This window comes from Hetaerina americana, unplaced genomic scaffold, assembly GCF_022747635.1.
Source record: "Hetaerina americana unplaced genomic scaffold, ioHetAmer1.1.p SCAF_26, whole genome shotgun sequence".
In the NCBI taxonomy this organism is placed as follows: domain Eukaryota; kingdom Metazoa; phylum Arthropoda; class Insecta; order Odonata; family Calopterygidae; genus Hetaerina; species Hetaerina americana.
The window spans coordinates 3651338-3676743 of NW_027286830.1; the positions used below are offsets into that span (position 1 = coordinate 3651338).

Here is a 25406-nt window from a genome sequence, read left to right on the forward strand (position 1 = left end):
TAAATTTTCAGAACAATCTTTTGGTAGATACCCATCTGATATTTTGCTTACCCCATTTTAATGTAAGACAAAAGTAAAGGCCCACTCTAACATAAGCACAAAGTGGACAGCCATTCAGGATATTAATTGACAAGAATGAATGCTGTTCCTTCTTAAGTAAAAGATTTCATAATATGTCAAAATCAAATTTAAAAAAATAGCAGTTAGAAATTTAATTATTAGGTCAAATGCTGAACAAAAGTGATATTGCTAGGGAAATGAAGTACTCTTTACATGCTCATTTGAATGAGATACCCTCTATCACATTGGGCAAGACTTGCAAATAACCTGGGACCAGTAATAACATAGAACAATATTTCAAATTAGACATCAAATGTAACTATGCAACAATCTTAAATCTGCCATCCCAGCTGGGAAGTTATTCTAGCCCACTAACCCATAGAACTTATTGTAACAAATATTTTCCTCCACCTAGAGCTTTATCTAAGGTTGTTTATCCCTAGCTGTTATTTTTATGTTTTTTGTCCAAAATATTGGGGCCAAAACTTGGCAGTTTTCAGATTGGTGCAAAACAAAATAAAATGCTTATTGTGTGGGATGGTTTGTATCAATTGAGATGACTTTAAATCTAATTACACCTAGGTGATCATCGACGAGGTAAACATAGCGAAAGTTCAAGCCATAGAAAAGAAGTGGATGTAAAAACTTTGACTTTGTGACTTTGGAAAAACATTAGGCTGCTTTCTAAAAATGATCAGTTAAAAACCCATTTGAATTCATTTGAAAATGTACTATATTATTGGCCCATGTCTGTGACACTAGACAGTTTGAATTACTTAAATCACAAAAAATTGGTTAATTACTTCTAACAGTGCACTTGCTATTTGAGATGCTAAAAACCTTAAGCTACACACTGCATTTTAAATTATCAAAAATCGAGGAGGGGACATAGTTCTAACATTACAAAACACCGGAAGTATGTTGCAGCAAGTTTAAACACACTTAGGAACACGATAAAACATAAAAATTTCTTGCCGTAGGATGATGATATATTTCGTGTACCTTCTCTAAGAATGTTGCAATCGGTGGTATACTGAGTCCTTGTAATACTAACCACTGGGACATAAAGATTTATTCTATTCACACAGGTTATTTTGATATAATCGTTGACCCCAGTTGGTTTCGTTACAGTTAGAAGATCGTTTACTCGAGGATGATCTTTTCAGTTGCATTGTTTAACTTGTCTGAACACTTACTTCGCACAAGCAAGTCCCGTTGTGGCACTCTCCGTGACCCGAACAATTTTCTGCACAAGTCCCATTCCATCCCATTATTCCGTACTTCATCAGCAGCGACAGAGGATTTTGTGTCGATAGCTTCATCAAATGCTCCATGCTCTCACTCATGAGTTCTCTGAAACTGTAATAAAACGTTTTCCATCTTCGAAACTAATTTCATCATCGTCGAGCTTTACTTAAAAATGCTGTGACATTATACTATCCATGAATTTATAAATCAAACAAAAATTAACGATACATAATATACAACAATTACCGAAGCACGAAGGCCATGGCAACAGCTGAAAAAGCTGTAGACCACAAACTATGTATGATTATTAATGCAAACAGGAGTAAGGCAGCTCATGCAAACTCAAATTCAAGTTGTTTTTTGCCAATTAAGAAGGCGCCTGCAACTAGTTAATCATATGCTTGCTCCATTTCGAAGCCATTGTTTCGTCTTTGACAGACGAAATGGCGTTACTTCATTTAGAAGATGTCAAAATACGGGAACAGATCGATTTTTACGGAATTTTTTCACTTGTATATGGAAAAAAAATTAAAAAATGACATCCGGATGTTCATTACGAAACGTAATTACTAAAGGAATACTCTTTTTTAGGACGTAAACAGCCAAGGCTCAAGGAACATTCGTATCAGAATGGCAGTTCGGAAAATAAACCTTTGGATATCTCGATTAAATGACGTCATTACATGTTATATACCGTGAGAAAATATTTCAACAAACGATATGAAATTCAATGATTAAATCAGTCAAAGTCATAAACATGAACGACAGGAGACCTTGTCTGCTATCGAGACCTTCATTACGGATATCTGGGTTATAACACACAATAGTACGTACTTACAACAGCTTTTAAGCTCCAGAGAGCTTAATTTATCTTCATCCAAGGCCTAAATTTAATAAAGGCCTAGTTGACACCAATTTTCACAATTTCTTCTACAACAGCCATAAACACAAAATCCACCATTGTGCGAAATGGTGCAATTACTCTTCACTGAAACTCCTCCGCAACTTGTTCCATAGAAAAATAGTTCCCATGATTAATTCAAGGTTCTTAAAACTATACATTCTTTAAAGTTGTTTTTAACCGATAAATCATGTCTAAAAGATAATTAAGCACTTCTAGAACGTTATTTACAACATATTGTCTATGTAGCCATCAATTATTTATCAGCTGTTTGGACTCATAATACTGTTGTTTCCGGGAGCTAATTCGCGGAGATACCAAATGACGAAAGAAAGTCAATTTTCTCTGACAGGAAATGACTTGTTCGTTCGTTATTCACATTTAGCCAATCTAACGGAACTTCTTTTAAGAGGTTACACAGACTTTAACATGAGATGAACGGAATTTTCTATGATTATGGTGCAATGTTTTACATACTTTATCGAATGTGATATTATTAGTCAGTTTATTTTATGATTATAAGTACGTGTCACCCCGTTGCATTTATTGCAAAAATATGTATTACACATCCACTTTTCCATGTACTGTAAAAGTTGATTCTGCTACGAATTAAAGAAATGGATTAGTGAATAAATTTGAACTATCATAATGGCGAGGTTAGGCAATGGATAGACACCCAAGGTTGGCGTGAGGAAGTCTACCTAAAAAAACAGTTTCTATGCGTTCCTGCTAAGATGTTAAATCCTTATTGCAACAACCCCAAATGTATATTATTAAAAGCAAGTCATTCATCTGTGCGGAAATAACTTTTAGCTATTTGCCTCAACACTATTGCAATGGCAGGCATTTTTAAAATTTTCATATTTAAAAACATTCCTTTCCTTAGATAAAGATAAAACGCAATACAAAATTCGATTTATTGGAACTGTTTATGATATTCAAGTATATAATTTTACGACAACCCCGTCAAAAAGTAACGATATTAATGGCTTTTTTAATAACCTCATGAGGTCGACAATGTTCGTGCCCACCGATTGCAGTTATTAATTAACAATGAATGCAGATTTCCTTCCCTGAAAAGAGAGGATCGTGACCAACAGCCATGACCTTAGCTTCTTATTGCCCACCGGCTGCGGCCATCGATCAGCAATTAATGCAGATTTCCTTCCCTGAAAGGGAAGGCTCGTAGCCATCAACCATGATCTTAGGTTCTATTTTGGCTTTGTTTTCGAGTGTAATTAAGAAGCAAATGAATATTGTGGAAATCAGATAGGGCTTTTGGTCAGGAAAATTAATAGCAGTAGCCTTATTCTTGATGTAATATATGAGACCTTTGAAGAATTCGATTACGTACACATCTGTACTACTGAATGATCTGTCAAAGGCCTTTGAATGTGTTGTACTATTTATTACTTGAAAGCAATTTTGCTTTGGTAATAAAGACTGCCCCCAAGAACTTATCAAATCATCATGCCTTACGAACCGCTGTTTACTCAGAGGGCAATGGAAATAAATGTGTGATCAAACAATTGGCATTGTACCCTTTTCTGGTACTAATATACCTGTATGACCTCTCATGTAATATGCAATAACTTCCAAATAGTTTGCAAAGAATGTCACTTTAATGAACAGGGGAATGGACATCAACCCAGTCAAATAAGGGTAATAATTCTCTCAATTGAGGCAGGCAGAGTAAATTATCTTTTCTAGGATGAATGTCAGCAGATTTCAACAGGATAACCACTTTTCTTTTAATACAAGAAAAGTATCATACTTTCAAAAAAATACAATTCGACTAATTTATCTTAGATAATCTATCTTATAATATTATTTACATATTTTATTGAACACATTGCTAAGCAGTCTTCAACCGAGCAGAATATAGTAAACTTTGACGTAGGCAATCATCAGACTAAAAACCACAGCCTATTCAGATATATAACCATTTTTTCACATGTAGGAATAGGTGTGGCCATACATCCCACCCTAAATGCATATCCAACTAATGTTATTTACTTGGAGCACATTGTAGCTATCCTAGTCTTTCATAACTACTAAAGGAGCTAAAACTAACATACCCTTCAAAGTAAACCCTGATGTTAAGTGATTTCAGGGACTAAATTTCTGTCTCCAATTTCCTTCATACGAAGTATGAAGGAAATCATCTTCATACTTAGATACTCTTCATCTTCATACTAAGATAAGTAGTTCTTGTACACTCCTTGAATTCTCTTTCATATATTGTTTCACATATTCTTTAGAATAAGAGACTCCTAATGTTCCTCAAGACTCAGTCTCACTACATTCACAGGTGACTTCCTCCGTCTACTCTTCCTCAAACCAATCACTGTACTCTCTCTTCACATATTTGGTTGTCATCCATTACCAACAACATGACCAAACCAGAGAAATGCACTTATTTTGCAATTGCCAAGTACACTCAATCCATGTTTTTTCATTACCAAACATTCCTTACCATTTTTTCCTATTTTTACAGCAAATAGAAAGTAAGCAATACTTAGCCAGTTCATTAGGTGATACTTCTTATCTTATCTTAACATAATTAATGGTTTCTGGCGTAACTTTATGGAACCGATTCATTTATTTATAATTATCTTAACATATCAGGTTTTACTGCCATATAATAATATTGGAAGGCATACACTTTTATAAAACGACTTTTGATGAGCATTTATTTTTTTGAGACTCCCAATACTGACATCCCTATTTCTAACGATATACATACATCTTAGTCTCTTTGTCTATTGCCATTTTCCACGAACATTCTGCCATGATACACAAAATCATCTGCTTATTCAATAATTTTACCATTATAAATTTATAAATAATAATTCTCGCCATCAAGCACAGCAACATTCTTTTTAGATGCATTTAACCTCAATTTCAATACCTCCGTTTGCTAGCTACAGCAAATTAGTGCCTCCTGCAATATAGGTATCTCAATCAGCAATACTGCATTGCTCAAAATCAGCTGATAACAAAACTGAAATTTTAAATCTAAGGGAAGATCTATTTCCTTTGTTGGATTCCCTTTTATCCTCTTGAAGGTATGTTTTCATTTGAATATATCTATTAATTATTTTTGCTCTACAACCAATTAATTGCTTCTGTATGCTCCATGGATGTGGAGAATGCATTCCACCGAGTATTGTAGATAAAGCCGATTTAATTTTGCCAAGTAATGGAGTAGACTGGAAAGAGGACTTGGATGATCAGTGATAGGTAGGGGAGAAAGATAGGGTTATTCATTATTAAAGGCACTTTTTAAAATATGCTAGGTGGCATAGAAGGATGGCGTAGGAAGTAAGGAATAAATTTAGTTGGCATGGTTATTTAAATCCATCTGCTGTGCAGATGATCAAGCAATTAGACAGCCAAGGGTTGCAGTTATTATTGAGGGATTAATGGAATCAATGAAAAAAGTATGGAATGATTATCCAAAAAAACAAAATAATGAGATTCCCAGGGAGTAAGAAGGCTAATTTTAGCAAAAAATGAGGGAATAAGCTAGAACAGCTGTCGTATTTAAAGTGTTAGAATAGTGCTTTTAAGGAAAATAGGCATAGTACTAGCAATATGAATATTAAAAGAACAGCAGCGGTGAAAGAAAACTTTACAAAACGTATTGAGGACATTAAAATTCAATAATAATCGATGAAAATTGAGAGGTATGCTAAGACATACTAATGACAAAGTTTAAAACATTCTGAGAGAAGAGAAGAAGGTGCTTGGTGAAACATGAGGGGGGCGTATAAAGTGGGCACAGGAAATATTGGGAGGTAGAGGGATATTTATGGGGAAACAAATGGTGAAGAGGTAAGCAGGGTAGAATTAAGTAGAGATACGGCATTAAAGACTACAAGAAGATACAGATATTTACAGGAAATACTGTGGAACAAACAAAGAGGCATTCCAGACAAAACATGATACTTGTTAGAGACTCTCCAAAACCTAACTTTAATAAGTATATACACAAGTACAGAACCAATAATGATATTGATTTCAGTTATAAGCATGAAAGATTTTAAGAGTTCTGATACTTTATACAAAGGCAATAATGTTAGTACTGAGGCACAAATGAGCATATGAAATTCATCTGGGTTAACTATGATTTACAAGAAAAAAAAATGTATTTTCTAAATATTAATTAAATACAATTTGGAATGTACATATTGGAAATATTTTTATCAAAAACTTTTTATTCAATAAAAAACAATTCATGAAAACAATACAAAAAATTGGTCAATTCTCATATAACATACTGTCTGGCCATTGCTCTTAAAAAACGTGACTTTCTAATATTGGCTGCTTCTCTCTGTATTTCTTCATTGTTGTTTGAATTCAACTCCAACAATCCAATTACTTTAATCTGTAACAGTAGGAAGTTAGTTTAATTAGTGCTCTTTGAAATCCCTTAAGAGAATAAAAACAGTGTTTTTATTACCCCTTTTATCCATCCATATTCAATGAATATTAGGACAAGGACTTTGACAGATCTCATTTATAGCATCATATTTATAATTAGAAAGCAAGATTAGAGCTAAACGTGGTATTGTAGATTTCTATTTCTGTGGTTTTGTTCAATTAAATAAAAAGGACTTTATTGACTGTGGACTGCAAATAATATTCATAATTTTAAATGTAATATTTTATTTGGTATATTATAATTAGGATATTAATTTCCCCAGCATGAAAGCTTAATGAGGGCACCTTCTACTCTATTAGCTGCTAATTAAGGAGAGTAAAAACAATAGATAATTGAATTTTACAATAAAAACCTATACAATCTTGAGCAGTGGGGTAGTTAGGACATTTAGGTAAATTCAGCAAATTCAGAGACCTATAAAATCACTAGAAAACAACACTTTATATTATGATTGGTGAGACTAAAAAAGAGGAAAAGTAAGAGAAATTGAAATCATGATTTTACTGTGTTTTCTTTGATTCAAATACTTTTCAAGTTGAGCTCGGTTTTCCATCTGATTAATTCATGTTTCCACGTATTGATGCATGTACCTATATGTCTTTATGTTTCTAAGTAATTTATAAAGGCTCACCAATTTCGGAGTTGAAAGATAAGGCCACCAATAAACATTTATATTCATTGTCAATAACTAAATCTTTGAACAATCAGATCTTGAGATACACCTTGAAGTAATAATCTATGGATATACATACAATCAACAATATACATAGATATACAATACAAGAACAACCTGCTCAGCCATGAGCTTTGATTCAATTTGAAAATCAGTTGAATGATTCAATTTGTTCTAAGATCATTTCAATGAATTTAAATATCCCATATCCCACACCCATTGGCACATGAAATAATTTGAATCCTACCCACATTTATGCTAAAATTGCTAATCTTTAATTATCACTCATGGAAAAACATAAGTTAATGCAAAAATTTGGCACTATTTTTTTCTTAATTTTCGATTTGCAATCGTAATCTTTAACTTTTTTGTCAGACAGCCTAGAGGTCAGTTCTAATAATTATGGATCTTAATTAAATGATTTTTTTTGGTATTCTACCGGTTAAGGTTTGGAAGGACACAGCCTATACAATTACATAACAATATATTTACTTTCCTCTCCTAACCGAAAATAATAGCCTCAAATTGGACACTACATTAAGTCCCTCTTCAAATATACATACTTCTTTCTTCCCTGAATTTAATCCAATATGCCTATCATATTCATTCTTTTCTCTCATTTGCCCAATATCCTCCCCTCTATCATGGCCTTTAATCCTTCAATTTGTCTTCAATGACCCATTCCCAATAAAAATTATCTGAATCAATCTTTCTTACCTCCTTTAGATTTCTCCCAAAAATCCTTTCTTCCCCAGCATGCCTATCACTTCCTCATATGCTTTCCTTTCAGTCCACTTTACTTTTTCCATCTTTCTCCACACTCACATTTCAAAAGCCTCCAATCTATGCCTATCATCCTGCTTCAATCACCACGGTTTCATGCCAAACAAAACCATCTTCCACATCAAAGTTTTGATGAGCCTTTTCTTAACATTCTTACTCAAGGTGCCTATCATCAACTCTTTCCTCCTCTGTCTAATACAATACTTCATCTAAGGTCCCAATCACTTTGACCATTTTGGTCCAAAACACTTCCGAGATAGGTAAACTGTTCCACCTGCACATTGTAGTAGTAGTAGTTTCATGAGTGATGTGGTAGAATTAGAACATATTAAAGAACAGATAGTGGCAATCTTCCACTAGATAAGATTTATTGTATGACCAGGTTTTGATGTATTACATCTTCAGGTGAAGATAATGTAGTATATTGAAACCCCAAATTTTTTTTATACACCACCCTCCTCTCCTTAGATCCCATTTCCAAAGCAAACATTGAAATTCCCTCTCTCCAACTGACTCAACCCTTAAGTGTATCTTCCCACCCCCTACCCTCCACTCTCAGTACATGTCGAACAACCCTTCCCTGATAATGACTTCCTTAGAATTACTTATACCTCATCCCTCAACCTGCCTCTATCCCTTCGATGTCCCCTTCCCGCTTAACCCTTCTTTATTCTTCCCTCCTTCCTACCGCCAGGATACCAGCTACCTGCCACCATCCTCTCAATAATGACCACAAGTTCTTATCTTCCCACCCATCCTTTAACCTCTCCATTTCTTTAGTTTCTCTGGGTTTTCCATATTTCCCTTCTTTGTCCCCACCTACCTTACTCCTCACTCTTTTCTCCCCCCCTCCTCCTCAAACAGGTATAAATATGATGCATCACAATTTGAATCTTGTCTTGAATGTGAAGATGATTCGATGAACTAAAACACATTGTACACTACAAAGAAATCTATGGAAAAGTGCAAAATTTGTTTTTATCATTATAACTAATATTACATTTAATAAGGCACTTGTCCTCAAACAGCTGTATTCAATGCTATGCAATAAGGTGTATGGTGTCAATGGATAGTAAAATGTTCCACTGGATATCTAACACATAAGTGAACTCCTTTCAGGTTGGTACAAAATATTTTTTGGCCAGTCTCATGCAGAGAAATGTGGTATTATTTTGGACCATGCTCCTAGAATGCTACATAATTAATTGTTCTGCTTTGAACTTACAGTTAAGGAAGTGCATTTAATTCATATTACTTACTGCTTGTTGTTTTCTGTGAATTTCCCCACGTTTTGCATGTAAATGCACAATAAATTCAAGAAGAGTGATATCCCAGATGCACGATGATAAATGTGCATCAGCAGCATCTGCAGTTAAGCCACCTCGCTCTCCAAGACTTTTAAATGCAGTAATATAATCAACTTCTTCCAAAAACTGGCAGAGAACCGCTGCCTATAGCAAAGATAGTATGCTGTATTATTCATTCTAAAAGATCACACAAAACAAATTGATGGATATTAATGACATAAAGGTCATTCAAACTGAACATTTATTTGAACACATTATCCATCATGTCATTTTAGTTTTGATTAGGGAAAGGTTAGGGTAGATGTCTCTGACTTTAATGACTTTACTACGAATGGTTGGGCTTTGACAAAGGCATTGGTTTAAAAGGTACATGCTAACATATTATTTATAGTAGTTGGTTGGCTGACTATATTTATTTCATCCTTTTGAAAGATAAGGTACAAAAAATTTTCATTTTCCACTTACTTTTATCAATGCTTAATTTGCAATGTGTCTTTAAGTACATTAAAGCCATCACAGCAAGCATTTTACCCAATTGATAAAAAATGGCAAACTTATTTCAAATGAAAACGATGATTAATCATGTTTCACTGGCTTAATAGCAAAGTTGTGTAACTATCACATTAGGCATTTTACTCAAAAAGATACCAATTGATCAAGGGATTTTAACTGATTTTAATAATGAATTATTGTCTATTTTCAATAACATGTAGTGGAATAATTTGTTTCCATCTACACACAAGTTTTCAAAATAGCTGGCAGCAAAGCATATGTTGCCCAGTTACTTTAATACATAGTTACTCTCCATGGATAGTCATGATGTTTACTGAGAAAATGCTATCCAATTTGAAGTGAACATAGCTAAAGCAAATCTTTTCCCAAAATAATGGACTATAATGTTCATAATAGCCAGCACAAAATTGCTTGCTATCTACATACATTACCATGATGTTATTAAGTCCCATGCAAATCAAAAGACCTATATTGAACTATTAAGGAATTCTTCCATTAATTACAGATTCTAACTCTGTCATAAACAAGATTCTGAGCATATGAATTTAAGCAATAATAAAAACTCTTTCCAAAAAGTAATGATTATCTTTTTGAAGACAAGAGTAGAAGTTTTACACAAAGGATATCACATTCCTGTTACGTTGGAAATTTATATATCATGAAAGCACAATTACCTGAGTGTGACATTGTAATTGTGTGCAGCATTTGATCATTCTCTTGAAAATGGTGTCATCTATCACCGATCTTGGGATTGGCTGACCAAAGAAGTCACTCACTACAATTGCAGCCTGAAGGTAGTACTTGATGGAAGCTGCATAGTGATTCATCACTAAAAAAGGTGTACGAACATGACATGAATTATTATAGTCAACATGATACAATTGTATTCTTATGAAAAAATGCCTGATATTGCAGTTAACTTTATGGTTTATCCCACATCAAGGATAGTATGTATGTACATGACCAAATTCTAAAAATAATATATAATTCCAAGTCAACTTCAAATAAAATCACCCAGCATAGATTCAAGAAAGTTTAGAGAATGAGTGTGAAACAAATGATTTGCAAAGTGGTAGTATACTTGTAAATGGCCAGGAAATCAATTCGGAACGGGAATATAAAGAACAATTAAGCATTAGATACTACATATGTATTTCCATGTATATTTAAAAGAATAGTTTATTACCAAAATTGAGGTCCCCCATTAGTTTAAGATAGCCAACATTAGTAGGATAAATTGAGAGTGCTTGGCTCAGAAGCTGCCACAGCATTTCCGCTACAGCACGTGTATGATAGGAATTGGTGCTGAAATCAGATTAAGAAATAATATAATCAAAATCACAAAAAAACGAGTATTAAACCATATTATTTCTTGTACATCAACACAACTGCTACATTAAAGTCAATCCCAGTTGCTGTTTCAGAAATGCAATCTACACTCATTAAGTTTAGTGATAATCTTAAATCACATATTTCTCATTAATGAAAAGAATTAACATCCCTATGGGTTAAAAAAACATATAAAAACTTATTTACATTGATGCTTGGCTGTTCTTTTGGAGCTCATTTTAACATTGCCTTAATATGATGAAAGAAGACACTTTGCTTTTCAACATGAAAAATTTTATGCACGATATCTTTTATTTACTAAAAACTTATTATGTGGAGAAGCTAAGGGTCTTCTTTCAACATGAATGATTTCCACCATGTCATGCCAGAAACTGTGTAATTACTAATGTCTTACTGTGAAATTTTCAATGAATTATATTCAAGAATTTCCATAGAAATAAAATTCCACGACAAAGTTCAATCTCAATTCACCAAACCAAAAATGTCCATATTCTGTTCCTTATGATGAATGCTACCTTCATATTCCACTATTTCTCGTAAGCATAGTTAGTTTAATATCAGTCAACTTGGACCTCAGCTTTCTTAATTTATTCAAATACTTATAACTTTCAAGATAAAATTTATGAACTTTTGATTGGAATGGGATTAAAAAATTTGAAAAACTATCATCGCTCTCAAGATTCAACTTTTTCAAAGAATTGGAAATTTTTCCCTGTGTGAAAAAATCTAAAATATCTTACTGGGCGAGCTTAGCTTGTGTCGTCATACAGCTGTTGTAGTTGATAGTATGCTAATATTTGAATGAATTTTCTCAAAAATATATATGGTAGATAACTTTTGAGAAAGTTAGCATTCAAAATTGTATTTACTCTTTTTGTAAACCTTCCTTAAGGAAAGTAATTAATATTAAGACTCATTTTAGTTTGAGAAGTTTTACTATTGACATTACAGTAAATCTTTTCCTCATGAAGCCACAACTGAGATGCTTTTCTAATTTACATTTTCAATTCTGCACTCAATTCCACATAGAAGGGAAAGACCTGAAGAAGGGGCAAGATAAAATAAATGGGAGAAATAGTCTAGGCAATTGAATGTTAAAGATCTCACAAAGAATAATGAAAAGCAAATATCATAATTTAAGACTGAGGAGAATTTAGAGAAGAGTATAACGCCAACCAGCACAAAGCAAACAATGACTGAAAGATATCAAGAGTATTGAACCTTAACTCTTAAATTGCACAAGTATAAAACATTAAGACAAATATTTAGCAGAAGAATCAAATGAAAAATTTAAGAAAACCTTCATTAAACTAGAAAATTTTGATCAGCAAAAAGCACAGGAACAGGGAATAAATTTTCTGGCAGAAAAAATGATTCGCGAGAAAGCAAGATGCATTCAAGGGCTTGGAACTATCTAACCTCAATTAATTAAAAATAGCAATTTTCCACAAAAATAAAATTTAATGCGACCGGTTTCAATGTTACTACATCATCATCAGGTCACGCCTGAAACGTCTCTTTTTATCTAACCTCAATATTCAGTGAGAGTGTTTCAATCAGTCAACAACTGTGACAATATTGAGGGCAACACTATTTTCAAATTGTTGGGAAAACTCAAAGGATAACAATAACGGAAGTATTATATATCAACTCTACAAGAGCAAACCTGCATAAATGTAAATGACCTCAGTCATCAGGGCAGCTTAAACAGTAAATTATTACTATCAAGCTGCATACTTTGGAAAAATAATTAAACATGAAAAACTGATTTCCAAGAAAAGTATGGGCGCAAACTACAATCAGAGTATGTCGACGACTGAAATGAAGATGGATGTTGCACAATGAGTAATTAAAATGAAGAATATTTGTTCTAATGCAGAAGCTACATATAATAAAAAAATTAAAAATTAAGAGATACATCTCAAACACCAACAAGGTGTTCATGATGACGAGTCAATAAATGTACTGAACAAACTTGGCTAAAAGAAAAAAGCATTATAATTATGAGTTTTCATGAGAATCATCCATTTTCTCTCTGCACCAGACTCAGTAGTAGTAGTATTTAGGGGAGGCGACTAGCAGCTGAGGTCATTTGCACCATAGAGGATGGACAGGAAAGGATGAAGGGTGGAGAGAAACCTGGCGTCGGCATAAGCCTACTCTTTACGAAAGGTGCCAAGGGGTCTGCAGCTTAACGTCCCATCCGACGGACGGCGTACTAACTTAAAGTGCCCTCCACAAGGCATCTCAAGTAGGGATCCAGACACCTCTGAAAAATATTCAACACCACTGGGATTAGATCCAGGGCCCCCGGGGTGGGAAGCCAGTACGTTAGCCCCCGCACCATCTCCATCCCCTACCAGACTCAGGCAACACTGCCGTCAGTTTGGTTTTCGTTAGTATTCTAGTATGTGAAGACCTATAATAAGGATGACACAACTCGTGAAATAAAAAAAATGTCATTATCAACTTGTTTCCCTCTTTCATTTCAGGTTGTTTCTCATTATTTGTAGAAATAGCCTACTTCTCGACTTTTTCCCAACTGATAGGCCACACTATATTTTTTTTTTTAAGGTAATCTGCCGGTTAAGGTAGGTTTTTGGATGGACACAACTACCAAACCAACATTTTATTACTCCTAATAAAACACAAAATCCATCATCCTACTCTATATCAGGTCCCTCTTCATCTCTGAGTATTTTCTTCCTCCTTCCATCCCATCCAACATCCCTATCCTGTTCCTTCCCTTTCCTCTTTTGCCCAACATTCTCCCCTCTATCACAGTCTTCAACATCCTACTGCCGGTCAACACCCCCTTCATCCACTTTTCCTGCCTCCATAGGATTGCTCCCAAAAAAACCCCTCTCTTCGCCCACCATACCAAGTACTTCCTCATTTGTTTTCTTCTCTGTCCATTTCACCATCTCCATTCTTGATGAGGTCTCAGGCGTGATATGGTGGAAGCGAAAAATATTAAAACCACAGGTATTGCAATTTTCCACTAGATATTTTATTTCAACACTACCGGTTTCGATGTTTTCACATCATCATCAGGTGTGGGATGATGATGATGACCTGATGATGATGTGAAAACATCGAAACCGGTAGTGTTGAAATAAAATATCTAGTGGAAAATTGCAATACCTGTGGTTTTAATAATCTCCATTCTTCTCCAGACCCACATTTCAAAAGCCTCCAATCTACGTCTATCCTCCTGCTTCAATGACCACGTTTCCGTGCCGTACATGGCTACGCTCCATATCAAAGTTTTTACGAGTCTTTTCTTAACATCCATACTCAACGTCCCCGTCATCAACTCCCTCCTCCTTAGGAAAGCCTCTTTTCCCAGGGCAATTCTTCTCCTTACGTCCTAAGTAAACTGTTCTACCTGCTCTAGTTTTTGCCCTCCTATTCTAATGTTAAGCTTGGCCTTTTTCTTCCTAGAAAATCGCATAACCTTTGTTTTATTAATATTGATTCTCATCCCATACCTGTCGCACTGAATTTCCAATTCACTCAGCAATGCTTGCAACCCCTTGGCTGACTGACAAACTAAAGCTTGGTCATCAGCAAACCTAACTGATTTTACGAATTCCCCACCAACTTTCATTCCTACCTCCAGTTCTTACCATGCCTCTTTGATCATTTCCTCTGCATACAGGTTGAACAGCAATGATGATAATGGGCAACCCTGCCTTACAACCCTTCCTAACACTGCCCATCCGGACTCCACGTTTCCCACCCGCACCTGAGCAGTCTGAGACATGTACAGGTTGCGGATTAGCCTCCTTTCCCTCCAATCTATTCCTATTTTCTGCAGAATACTCATTAGTTTTTCCCAATTCACTCTATCAAACGCTTTTTCAAAATCTACGAAACAGGCATATACCTCCTGGTTGTGTTCTATATTCCTCTCGATTAATAATCTCATTACTGCAATGGCATCACGCGTACCTCTCCCCTTCCTAAACCCAAACTGATCATCCCCTAAGTAAACATTAGCCCTACTCTCTATCCTTTTGTTTATGATCCTGAGAACAACTTTAGCTGCGTGGGATATCAAACTTATCGTCCTGTAGTCCTCACAAGATGTAACCTTTACCTTTTTCGGAATAGGAACTAAAACTGATCTCACAAAGTCTTCCGGCCAGATACCTTCCTCATAAATACTACGAATCAGCCCATATAGCCTCTTCCCACATTATATATGTTGGCCAAAAAAAAAATCATTAGTTTAAAGTTGTAAAGGGAAAGAAATCTCTGGGCAGTTCATAGAAGTGTAAATTGAGTAGCTTCAGGCGTGATGTGTTAGAAGTCGAACATGTTTAACTGATTGTAGCACTTTTCTACTTGATTATCAAGCGGACAAGAGCTAGAATCACTTATTTATCATAGAAGTGTATTTGAATGGACTGAATTGCCGTTATTTAATTAGATCTTTATCCTATTATAACAACAATACTCTCTCCATTTACAGGAAAACCTACTCATTTTGACATGGTGTAGTTTTACGTCTTGATGCCTAGAAATAAACCACAGTAAGGATGCCACTTATTTCTGACTTTAATATTTCCCAATTCCTTCCCATCACATTATTTCACTTTGTTCACTATTCTAAGAGATAAAAATTTTATGACAGCTAAGTCAATGACAAGTTATAACAAAATTCACAGAATTAAAAAATTGCTAACAAATACTATAAAAATTAGTAAAATGACACAGGAAATTGTTTCTGAAATCCAAGGCATTCTTAGATACTTCAACAATACTTTTAGTCATTTTATCAGATCGATAAGGATCATACATGTCCAATCCTACATGTCCAATCCTACATGGAATGATGACAAGAAACTATTGTCTAAAAATATATAAAGAATAAGATGGGACACTTTTTTCTTAATTTGGTACAATAGAAAGACCATTAGGAAAATTCCAAAATTAAAAAAAAGATTATGTGTATCGCTAACATACTTGCTCAAAACAGCTGGCCACAGCGCTGTATATTCAGCATTCAGTTCAAGACTAGGTTCATCACGGAGAACATTATGAAGTCGAGCAAGCAAAGAAGCCAAAACTGATAGGACTGTGGATTCTCTCAAACGCTCAATCCACAGTATTAAATGGGATCTTGTCAACCCACCTAAATAAAAACAATGGTACATAACGATAAGTAAAAAGCTATACATCAAACTCTTAAAAGATAAAGCAGACTGATATTACTCTATTCAATATGGAATGAATTCATATCTTCCACACAGAAAACTTGTAGAAGATTATTCCTAATAATAGACCTATTCCTAAGAGACTAAAGTTAATCACTGAGCTTTCCTTTTGAGTTGAATGAAAAATAGATACAAGGGTTTCCGAAAAAAATGAAATTCCCATATATTACCATATTTTCCCATTAATAACATGCACCTTATGTATAACACACACCCAGAACTTGGTAGTTATCATGAATTTGTATAGATTCCGTGCGCCCAGGGCTTCATAGTTATCTTGAACATGTATAGCTGCCGAGATGGTAACAAACAATTAATACATGAAATCATAATTGCCTGGGGTTATATCTACCGTAAGTAAACAGAAGATGAGACCCAGGTGATTGAAATCAATTCCAAACAACAGAAGGATCAAAAAATAAACAATATTTACAAGCCAACACAATATGTCGCCTTATTGCTTTTCGCTGATTCATAAGTTGAAACCAGACATAGGTTTGTGTGCCCTTTCACTTGCTAAATAAATTAAATTTCATCAAATCTAATATACAAAAATAATATCATGAATGAAATAGAATTGTGTTGCTTTGTTAGCTTTACTTCACTTTGTTAGTATCAGCAATCAGCTGTTGCAGACACACTCCAAGTTCTATGAAAGTGCCGCCTACATGGTAATTGTTTCAAACCTGAATTGAGCTAAGCTTTTGTACTTTAGAATTTTCTCTAGAAAATTACCCATGGAGAAGAAAATCGTATACAGCGATGTTAAAGCTAGAGTTTATCAATTTTGCGAAAGAAAAAATAAATCCCTAGACTGCCACGATTTATCCCATAATAAATGTTTTAAATTAAAGTTACATTCTAGTTGGGAAAAGTGGATGATGTCAGGTAAGAAAGACTACACACAATCGGGAAGGATTAAAAGAGTCTTATGAAGAAATAAGCCAGTGGATCTTGGAAATTTGGCAGGGTGTCAGAGCAAGACTCTGGTTAAAAAATGGATTTGAAAAAGCGTTAGGCAATATTTCAACGCCAGCGCTAAAAGATGAGGAAGAGTTAAATTTGGAGAGTGAACTCGGTGATGTGCCTGAAGAGATAATAAATGCACTTAACTCATTTAATCGTGATTCAGGTGACCAATTTCTTGGATTTGAGTGATCTACCTATCCTATCATATATTTATACGTTCATGCATATTATGTGACATACTTTACTTACATGTGAAATGCTATGTATTAGAATAAAGAAGTACAACGTATTAGACTAATTGAAGTATAGAAACTATATGTTTCTTCTTTTTCTCATTGATTTATGAGATGAAATAACTGTAAAAGTAGCAGATCTGTATAAAATAGTATGCAATTAGAAAGGCATGCTTCCAGACTAATTTATTTTTGCGAGAATTTTCTTCAAATTATTGTATACGTAGGGATGTAAATGTTTTGATTTTTTCAATTTTCATTACATAATGCGCATCGTCATTTTTTTCGATCATATGAACATTTTTGCACAAAAACGCACTCGTTATTGATGGGAAAATACGGTGTTTATAAAACCACTCAATAGTGATGCATTCAATGCTCTTCTGCTATAAATGACAACTTATTTTGATCAGAACAACAACGGTAGAAATTGAGAGTTAATAAGGCTAAAAACAGTATACGTACAACAATTTGCATTATTTTTTAACCCATCTGCTGTTATTGAAATACTGCACTGGCACTACAAAGTCTTATTTGATGAAAATGTTTACCTCAAGGTTTACTTTTAAAATTTAATTTGTACATTTTTACTCCCTGTACCTAAATTTCATTACATTATCCTCTTTCTTTAGAGAACCAGATGCCGGAAGACTTATGGCAACTGAAATACTCATTTTCATACATTTACAAAGCTTTTATTTGAATGAAGACAGATATTTTTGTAAAGCTATTTTGATGAATTCCAAATCAGGTATGCACTTCAAACTCATGTTACTTGAAGCCTCTTTGAATTCCTTTATCAAAGATAAACAGAGGGTGTAATTGTTTTCAAATACCTTTTAAACACACAAAACACACCAACACTTATAATAAAGCTATGCACTTACTACTGATAAATGCATCTATTGAGACTAAAATATTTATAAATCTTAAGAGGATACATGCTGATTGCATATTCAAAAGTACATTATTACACTAGTTAACATGTACGAAGTATATATATTCCTATTTATAACTGCATATTTGCAATAAGGTTCAGTATAGTATATAGTATGACAAAAAACAGCAATGAAATATTAGAAATTTACCAGGAGTTGAACTACCAGAACTCATATTACTCGGAGATGATGATCGATGAACAACGGATATAGTACTTCCAGCATAGGACCTTTTGTGCTGATGGCCATGAAATGACCCACCACCAGAACCATGATGATGATGGTGATGATGTGGTCCACTACTGCTGGAACTTCCCTGAGATGAAGATGACACATTGGAGGTTGGGCCAAATGCAGGAATGACTAGAAGGGATGCGAATTGAGGAATTATAAAATATGAAAATGAAATATACCTTTTTCAATAAAAATTAAATTCAGCTCATTTCCACAAAAACATTTTATGAAACTATTTCTGGCTAAAATAGGTATAAACCATTCATTATGAAAGGGCAAGGGGGAAAATGGTAATCCAACATTTAAACTTCATTAACTATGACAATGGCTCCGGTACAATGCAGCATCAACAGATGAAGCATTCAATGTATGTATACATGTTTAGCTACACACAAGTGACTGTTGGTTTCACATTCTTTCGGTTCCGGTTTGGTTCTTGGTTTCAGTTCTAACAGTTCTATTTAGCAGATAAGTAAGCATAAGCAGGAAACTTGATTTCTACCACTGTATTCAGGGATATAGGAAACCTAATGATAGTAGTATTTAGGGGAGGAGACCGACAGCTGAGATCATTTAGGAAACTTAATGATACATACAAAACCATCCTATATCAGAATTTAATACTTCAAAATTTTCAGTAATGGGTCTTTTTTATTTACATTTAATGCAATTAATTTTTGTTTTATGTATCATATCAATGTATAAGGGCAGTGGAAAGATACATTGTATTCTTCATTTAATAAGCAACTAATTGTATTGACAAATTGATGTTTTTTATATTGTTTATTATATCTTAGTCCAAGTTATTCACTTTTCAAAAAAAATTGAAAATAGAACTTTAATTTTTCTTCCCAAACATCAATTTTACATAAACCTTGAATTTACATATTTTATCATACACCCCTTCAAAAATGTAAATTGAGGTTTTAATGAATGACAGCAGGCATTGGACCACTAATGGCTACCCTATCTTTTCATCAAATTTAGCGCCTGCCACATTAAAAAGTTGAAAGCTTACCAAATTTGGTAACTGGAACGTGTGGCCAGAAAAGTAACCCAAAATATAGTCAAATAATGACAAAAAATTTTCAATTATGTAAACTTACACTACATACCTTTGCAATAATTGCTGAGAAAGGTACTACAGCACCACATCATTACCATGGCAAAAATATGAACAAATGATTTTCTGAAACATGTTAATGCATTTCTCTTGTGCACAATTTAGTAATCTGTGCAGGAGGGGGCTTTTCTGAAGTTAGGTAGTAAAGAAGAACAAAAGTGGTCAGTTTCATCCAAATACATCACTCTTAAACCTCGTTCTCCCTCGTTAATGCCTAAAAATGAACAGCAACGTCAAAACATAACTGATCAATTTATGATGACTTCCACCATTGCTGTTGAGTCAATAGAATTATTAAAAATCATGATTGGCACCAGTACGAGCTATTTTTCTATCTAAATGATTACAGTAATGAATTCCATCAGTCGTCTTGAGAGAATTGTTTGAGAATCATTATTACAAATAATTTTCCCATTTCCATCCAATAAATTTTACTGTGCACAAAAAAATACTGACCATATTAAAAACAATTTCTGAAAAAAAATCACCAACACATTTATTCCATAGAGCTACCTTAATTAAAAAATACTTGCCTAAATCCCATGTGTCCCGTGAAACTTTCTTGCCACCTTTAAACTTAAGCAGGTGGCGAGACGCTATAGCCAATGCACATGGAAACTCCAGATTTGGACATCGGCGCACATCAAGGGAGCAGAGGTAATCCCAATCATGTAAGTTGAGTAAGGTGGCCGCACATAACTCTGCCAACTCGAGCCGTGGCTGAACATTTCCATCAGGACCCCCCCCATTGTACCCACTCCCACCACTCAATTCTCTCAGGCAAGTTCTACAGAGAGCTGCCAATTCTTGAGGGTCTGGTGAAAAAATAAAAACAAGTGTTTAAAAAGTCCTTACAATTGAAAGTTCTATGCTGACATTGATTCATCCCATACTCTTTCTCTCTACTAGCACCTGGATGTACATTAATCCGCAAAATTCAAGTGTGGTGGAGCACAGGTCCACTGACAATCGAAGAGCTAATGGCCACTCATTTAATGAATTCCCTATCTTGAGTTTTCCTAATTAACATACCAGCATTTTACCCTATTGTTCTCCCATGTGTTTAGAAACTGATTTGGGCACCTTTAGCGGCTCATCACCTAATTGCTTCCCAAACTACTGGTATCAACAAAGGCTGCTCTAATTAGAATTTTGAAATGTGGATGAGACAAAGGATGGAGAAGTTGAAATGGACAGAGAAGAAAACAAACGAGGAAGTACTTGGTATGGTGGTTGAGGAGAGGGGTTCGTTGGGAGCAATCCTATGGAGGCAGGAAAAATGGATGAAGGGCGTATCGATCGGCAGTGGGGTGTTGAAGATTATAATAGAGGAGAGAATGTTAGGCAAATGAAGAGAGGGCAGGAGTAGGATTGGGATGCTGGATGGGATAAAGGGAGGAAGGAAGTACACAGAGATGAAGGACTTCATGAAGAGTAGATTGCTGGATTGTGTTTTGTTAGGAGTCACAAAAATTTATTTAGTAGTTGTGTCCATGCAAAACCTACTTTAACTAGTAGATAACTTAATAATAATAATAATGGAATAAAAATCATCATACCCTATACATGATTCAGAAAATCTTTAAAGATATTGAACACCTCTAAGATGATTCAGCTGGGTTTGATTTCCCATTCCACCAAGACCACAAGGCAAAATTTGCACAAGAAATAACAAATAATGGGGAAACTGAAATTAATGAAGCCACAGGTCACACTCAAATCATACCATTCCTTTCATTTAATTTTAATTTAACTCAGGAACTGTATTTGGAGGAAGAAAACTAATTAAAAGGAAAGCCATCAAACTGGTAATGTTCTAAAATCTAGAATGACCAATGAGATAGAGACTAATACTTTGCAAGGATGCTTATGAAGACCAAAGCTACTAAAATTACCAAGATTAATATTTGTTACAGTCCATCCCATATATTGTTTTTTATACATACCTAAGTCCTATCAAGAATAAATTTTAATTATAATTTCATGGAGTGGGATTAAAGTGACTGATTTTAAATCCAAAAATGACAAAAATTCTAATGCACGCGACAAATTATGAAATACAATCCAAAAGAAATGAATGAACCTTCATCAGCTAAAATATATAAAGGCTATGGAAAATTCATTTGAAATGAATTGTGACAATAAAACCATAGAATTCTCTTTCATGTGTGTTTTGAAAAAATAACCTCTCTAAATAATCCTGTAATGAAAACATATAAATAATTATGAATCAAGATATTCAACTTAAGCATGAGATACTACAATTTTTCTTCTTTTATTAATTCTTGTACTCATTCTGTTTGTATAATGTATAACTACAGTATTCTTAACATCATCCATTAAATATCTGATTTTAACTTGGGTTTGTGACCCATAAAAGCATGAACATTTTTCAATAAACTCCTCTGACGCACTATTTTGCCTTGAAATATTATCTAAAAAACCTATTTTTTACGGGCTTCACAGAATTAAGGCAACCCTATAACCTACAGAATCGATATTTTATTAATTAAAACCAAGAAACACTTGACACTCACTGTCCACATGAGGCCACTGCTCCAATGACTGAGGGATTCGAACCAAGAGAGCCTCCCAAGACACAAGGCGAAGGAACTTAAGCGCAACATTGCCAAATGGACCAGCATTCCCCATGCCACTGCCCATTCCAATGTGCTGTTGAACTTCACTCTGAACAGTCAGGAGCAGCCCAAGAGCATCATCATAATTCTGGAAACAAGGTACAAGTTTTGAAATGGTAAATACTCAGCCACAACTGCCCTCTCATCTAATGTACTTCACACTAGTTATCCTATTAAATTTAACAGAGAAGAATAATTCTTAGAAAGAAAACTAATTACCTTCATTTCAGTAAGTTCCCGAGCTTTGGCAAGGAGAATAAAGCAGAAGTCCTGCATGAAACCTCGTGATATACTCATGACAACACTATGCAAAGGTATTGGCAGCTCCCACTTAAAAAAAAATTACATTACAGTTATCCATCATTAGGGATTCAAAATAATTCATTTTACTTATGATTTTAATATCAAATAATGAATTTAGATTCTCTTACCTTCGCGTTTATTCTTATAAGAGATTTTACTGAATTTATTGATAGCAGGGCATGAAGATGTTGCCTAATTTCCTCTGGATTATAGCTTAGAATTACTTGCTGTTCCAATCTTCCTGCCACAAGCTTCATGTTACCTTAGGAGATAAATGACATAGCTGGTAATCTCTTAAATAAATCATGCAAACATATTTTTTACAAAATAGTTCAGAAGATGAAAAATTATTTTGAAAAATATACAAGTAAAAAGTATTAAATGTAGGTATTCCAAACGTCGGCAAACCTACAAACGTGGACCCGGTGGAAGACCCGAATAATCTTGGAAAACATTATTCGCCGGGAAAATACCAGATCATTCTTCACAAACCTCTACGGGGAGGAAATTCACCACAGCATCCGGAAACTGGAAGCTTTGCGTAAGGAGAAGGCGAGACTCCTAAGTTCTCTCACCTTTCTCCTGCGATGTCGTGACGAAGAGGCCATCCCTACTTTCGCCGCAGTCCGATCGTCAATCAACACACCGGCTGCAAAGCGAATCCTGAAGCGGGCAAGCCTGGCGTTAGTCCGTGAACGCCTCCATGACAAGAGGAAACACCTAGACCAGTTCGCAAGGAGGTTGATGACGCTTCACTTACGCCTGGCAACCATGCTCTCACCTTTGGACTGGGAGTACATCCACCGCTCCACAACAGCCAGTAGGGAGTTACTGCTCCACAAAGACACCGAAAGGCAGAAAAAGAAGTTCAGCAGTCTTCCTACTAAAAAATCGGTGATTTCACCGCTGGACCCAAAAAGGTTGGTGATCAACCTGACGAAAGAGAAGCTTGATGGACCTACGATGTCGGTCCTGTCGAAAGGACTCAACTTCGCTCCAGCTCCCAGTATCGTACCACTCAGTGACTTCGTAGCCGGAATAGAACCTGCCGTCAGAAAGCTACCCAGGGACCTGGCTGAGGAAGTGAGGGCAGAGATCGCCTTGGTCCTAAAAAGGGCCGTTCCACCAAAGCCCAACACCACGAGAGAGGGAAAGGCTGCCGTCCGTGCACTACGCGACAACAAGGCCGTCACGGTTCTACCAGTGGACAAAGGCAACGCCACGGTACTGATGACCACCGAGGACTACCGCCATAAGATGCAGGACATCCTACGGGACCAAGCGTACCAGAAACTCACCAGAGATCCCACTGACTCCATCACTAGGAAAACGAACGCTTTGATCAAGAAGACAGGCCTTCCCACAGATGCGGCCAGAAAACTGTCTCCTCCAGCACCTGCTCCTCCTAGACTCTATGGATTACCCAAGATTCATAAAGACGGCGTGCCCCTGAGACCCATCGTGAGTGCCATTGGGTCACCCACCTACAATTTGGCCAAACACCTCACCGGAATCCTGTCACCTCACGTCGGACTGTGTGAACACCACATCAAGAACTCAGTGAACTTCGTTAAAACTTTGGCTGAATTTCGCCTCGAAGAAGGAGACCTCATGATCAGCCTCGATGTGGTGTCGTTATTCACTCGCGTGCCTCTCAAAGACACTCTCAGACAACTGGAAGCCATGTTTGATCGTGACACGGTGAATCTCTTTCACCACGCACTGACTTCCACGTACTTCAAATACGATGGCGAGTTCTTCGAGCAGACCGATGGGGTGGCAATGGGGTCTCCCCTGTCTCCTGTGATCGCCAACTTCTTCATGGAAGATTTAGAAGAAAAGGCCCTAATATCAGCCCCTCTCAAACCTAAATGTTTCTTCCGGTACGTGGATGACACATTTATTATCTGGCCGCATGGATCGGAGACCCTCAAGCAGTTCCTGGAGCACATGAATAGCCTGCACCCAAATATACAGTTCACCATGGAGGTGGAGGTCAACAATAGCCTTCCATTTCTCGATATACTCGTCCACCGGAAAGCAGACGGGTCATTGGGACACAGCGTCTACCGCAAACTGACGCACACAGACCTTTACCTCAACGGAAGAAGTCACCATCACCCCTACCAGAGAATGGTGGTTCTATCAACGCTTATACACCGAGCAAGAGCAATATCTGACACAGAAAGTCTTCACAAGGAGCTGCTGCACCTTAAGAAGACTTTCAGGCAAAATGGCTACAGCGAGACGGAAATTGTGTTGGTGCTAAAAAGGACTGTCAAGCCTCAGGCCTCCACACCGAAGGAAGCCGAACCAAAACCACTGGCAAGGGCGGGTCTACCCTTTGTCTCCACGGTCTCGGGCAAGGTCACGAGAATACTGAAGAGGTACAACATCGACACCTACTTCCGTCCCTGTAACAAACTCAGGGACGAATTAGCAAGGGCAAAGGACTCCTGTGGC

General features: G+C 35.7%; 2 protein-coding genes across 4 annotated transcripts in view; both read right to left on the reverse strand.

Annotated features, from left to right (window-relative positions):
* The window catches only part of LOC139689634 (uncharacterized), a 37535-nt gene extending 35240 nt beyond the window's left edge, over positions 1-2295 (reverse strand). For 2 of the 3 annotated variants that reach the window (XM_071586815.1, XM_071586812.1), the window contains exons 1-2: positions 2147-2295; positions 1257-1419 (exon numbers count right to left, since the gene is read on the reverse strand). In XM_071586815.1, coding sequence (XP_071442916.1) covers positions 1257-1406 — 150 coding nt within the window. In that variant the 5' untranslated portion in view covers positions 1407-1419; positions 2147-2295. Of the gene's footprint in view, positions 1-1256; positions 1420-2142 lie in introns of all 3 variants that reach the window. The other variant, XM_071586813.1, reaches the window with a different exon arrangement.
* A 4182-nt stretch (positions 2296-6477) lies between these two features.
* Positions 6478-25406, reverse strand: part of IntS8 (integrator complex subunit 8) — a 30602-nt gene continuing 11673 nt past the window's right edge. Inside the window, exons 9-18 of the mRNA XM_071586787.1 lie at positions 23072-23205; positions 22860-22970; positions 22539-22728; positions 20535-20816; positions 18795-19007; positions 16254-16422; positions 11119-11237; positions 10607-10761; positions 9372-9563; positions 6478-6599 (exon numbers count right to left, since the gene is read on the reverse strand). Coding sequence (XP_071442888.1) covers positions 6480-6599; positions 9372-9563; positions 10607-10761; positions 11119-11237; positions 16254-16422; positions 18795-19007; positions 20535-20816; positions 22539-22728; positions 22860-22970; positions 23072-23205 — 1685 coding nt within the window. The 3' untranslated portion in view covers positions 6478-6479. The remainder of the gene's footprint in view (positions 6600-9371; positions 9564-10606; positions 10762-11118; positions 11238-16253; positions 16423-18794; positions 19008-20534; positions 20817-22538; positions 22729-22859; positions 22971-23071; positions 23206-25406) is intronic.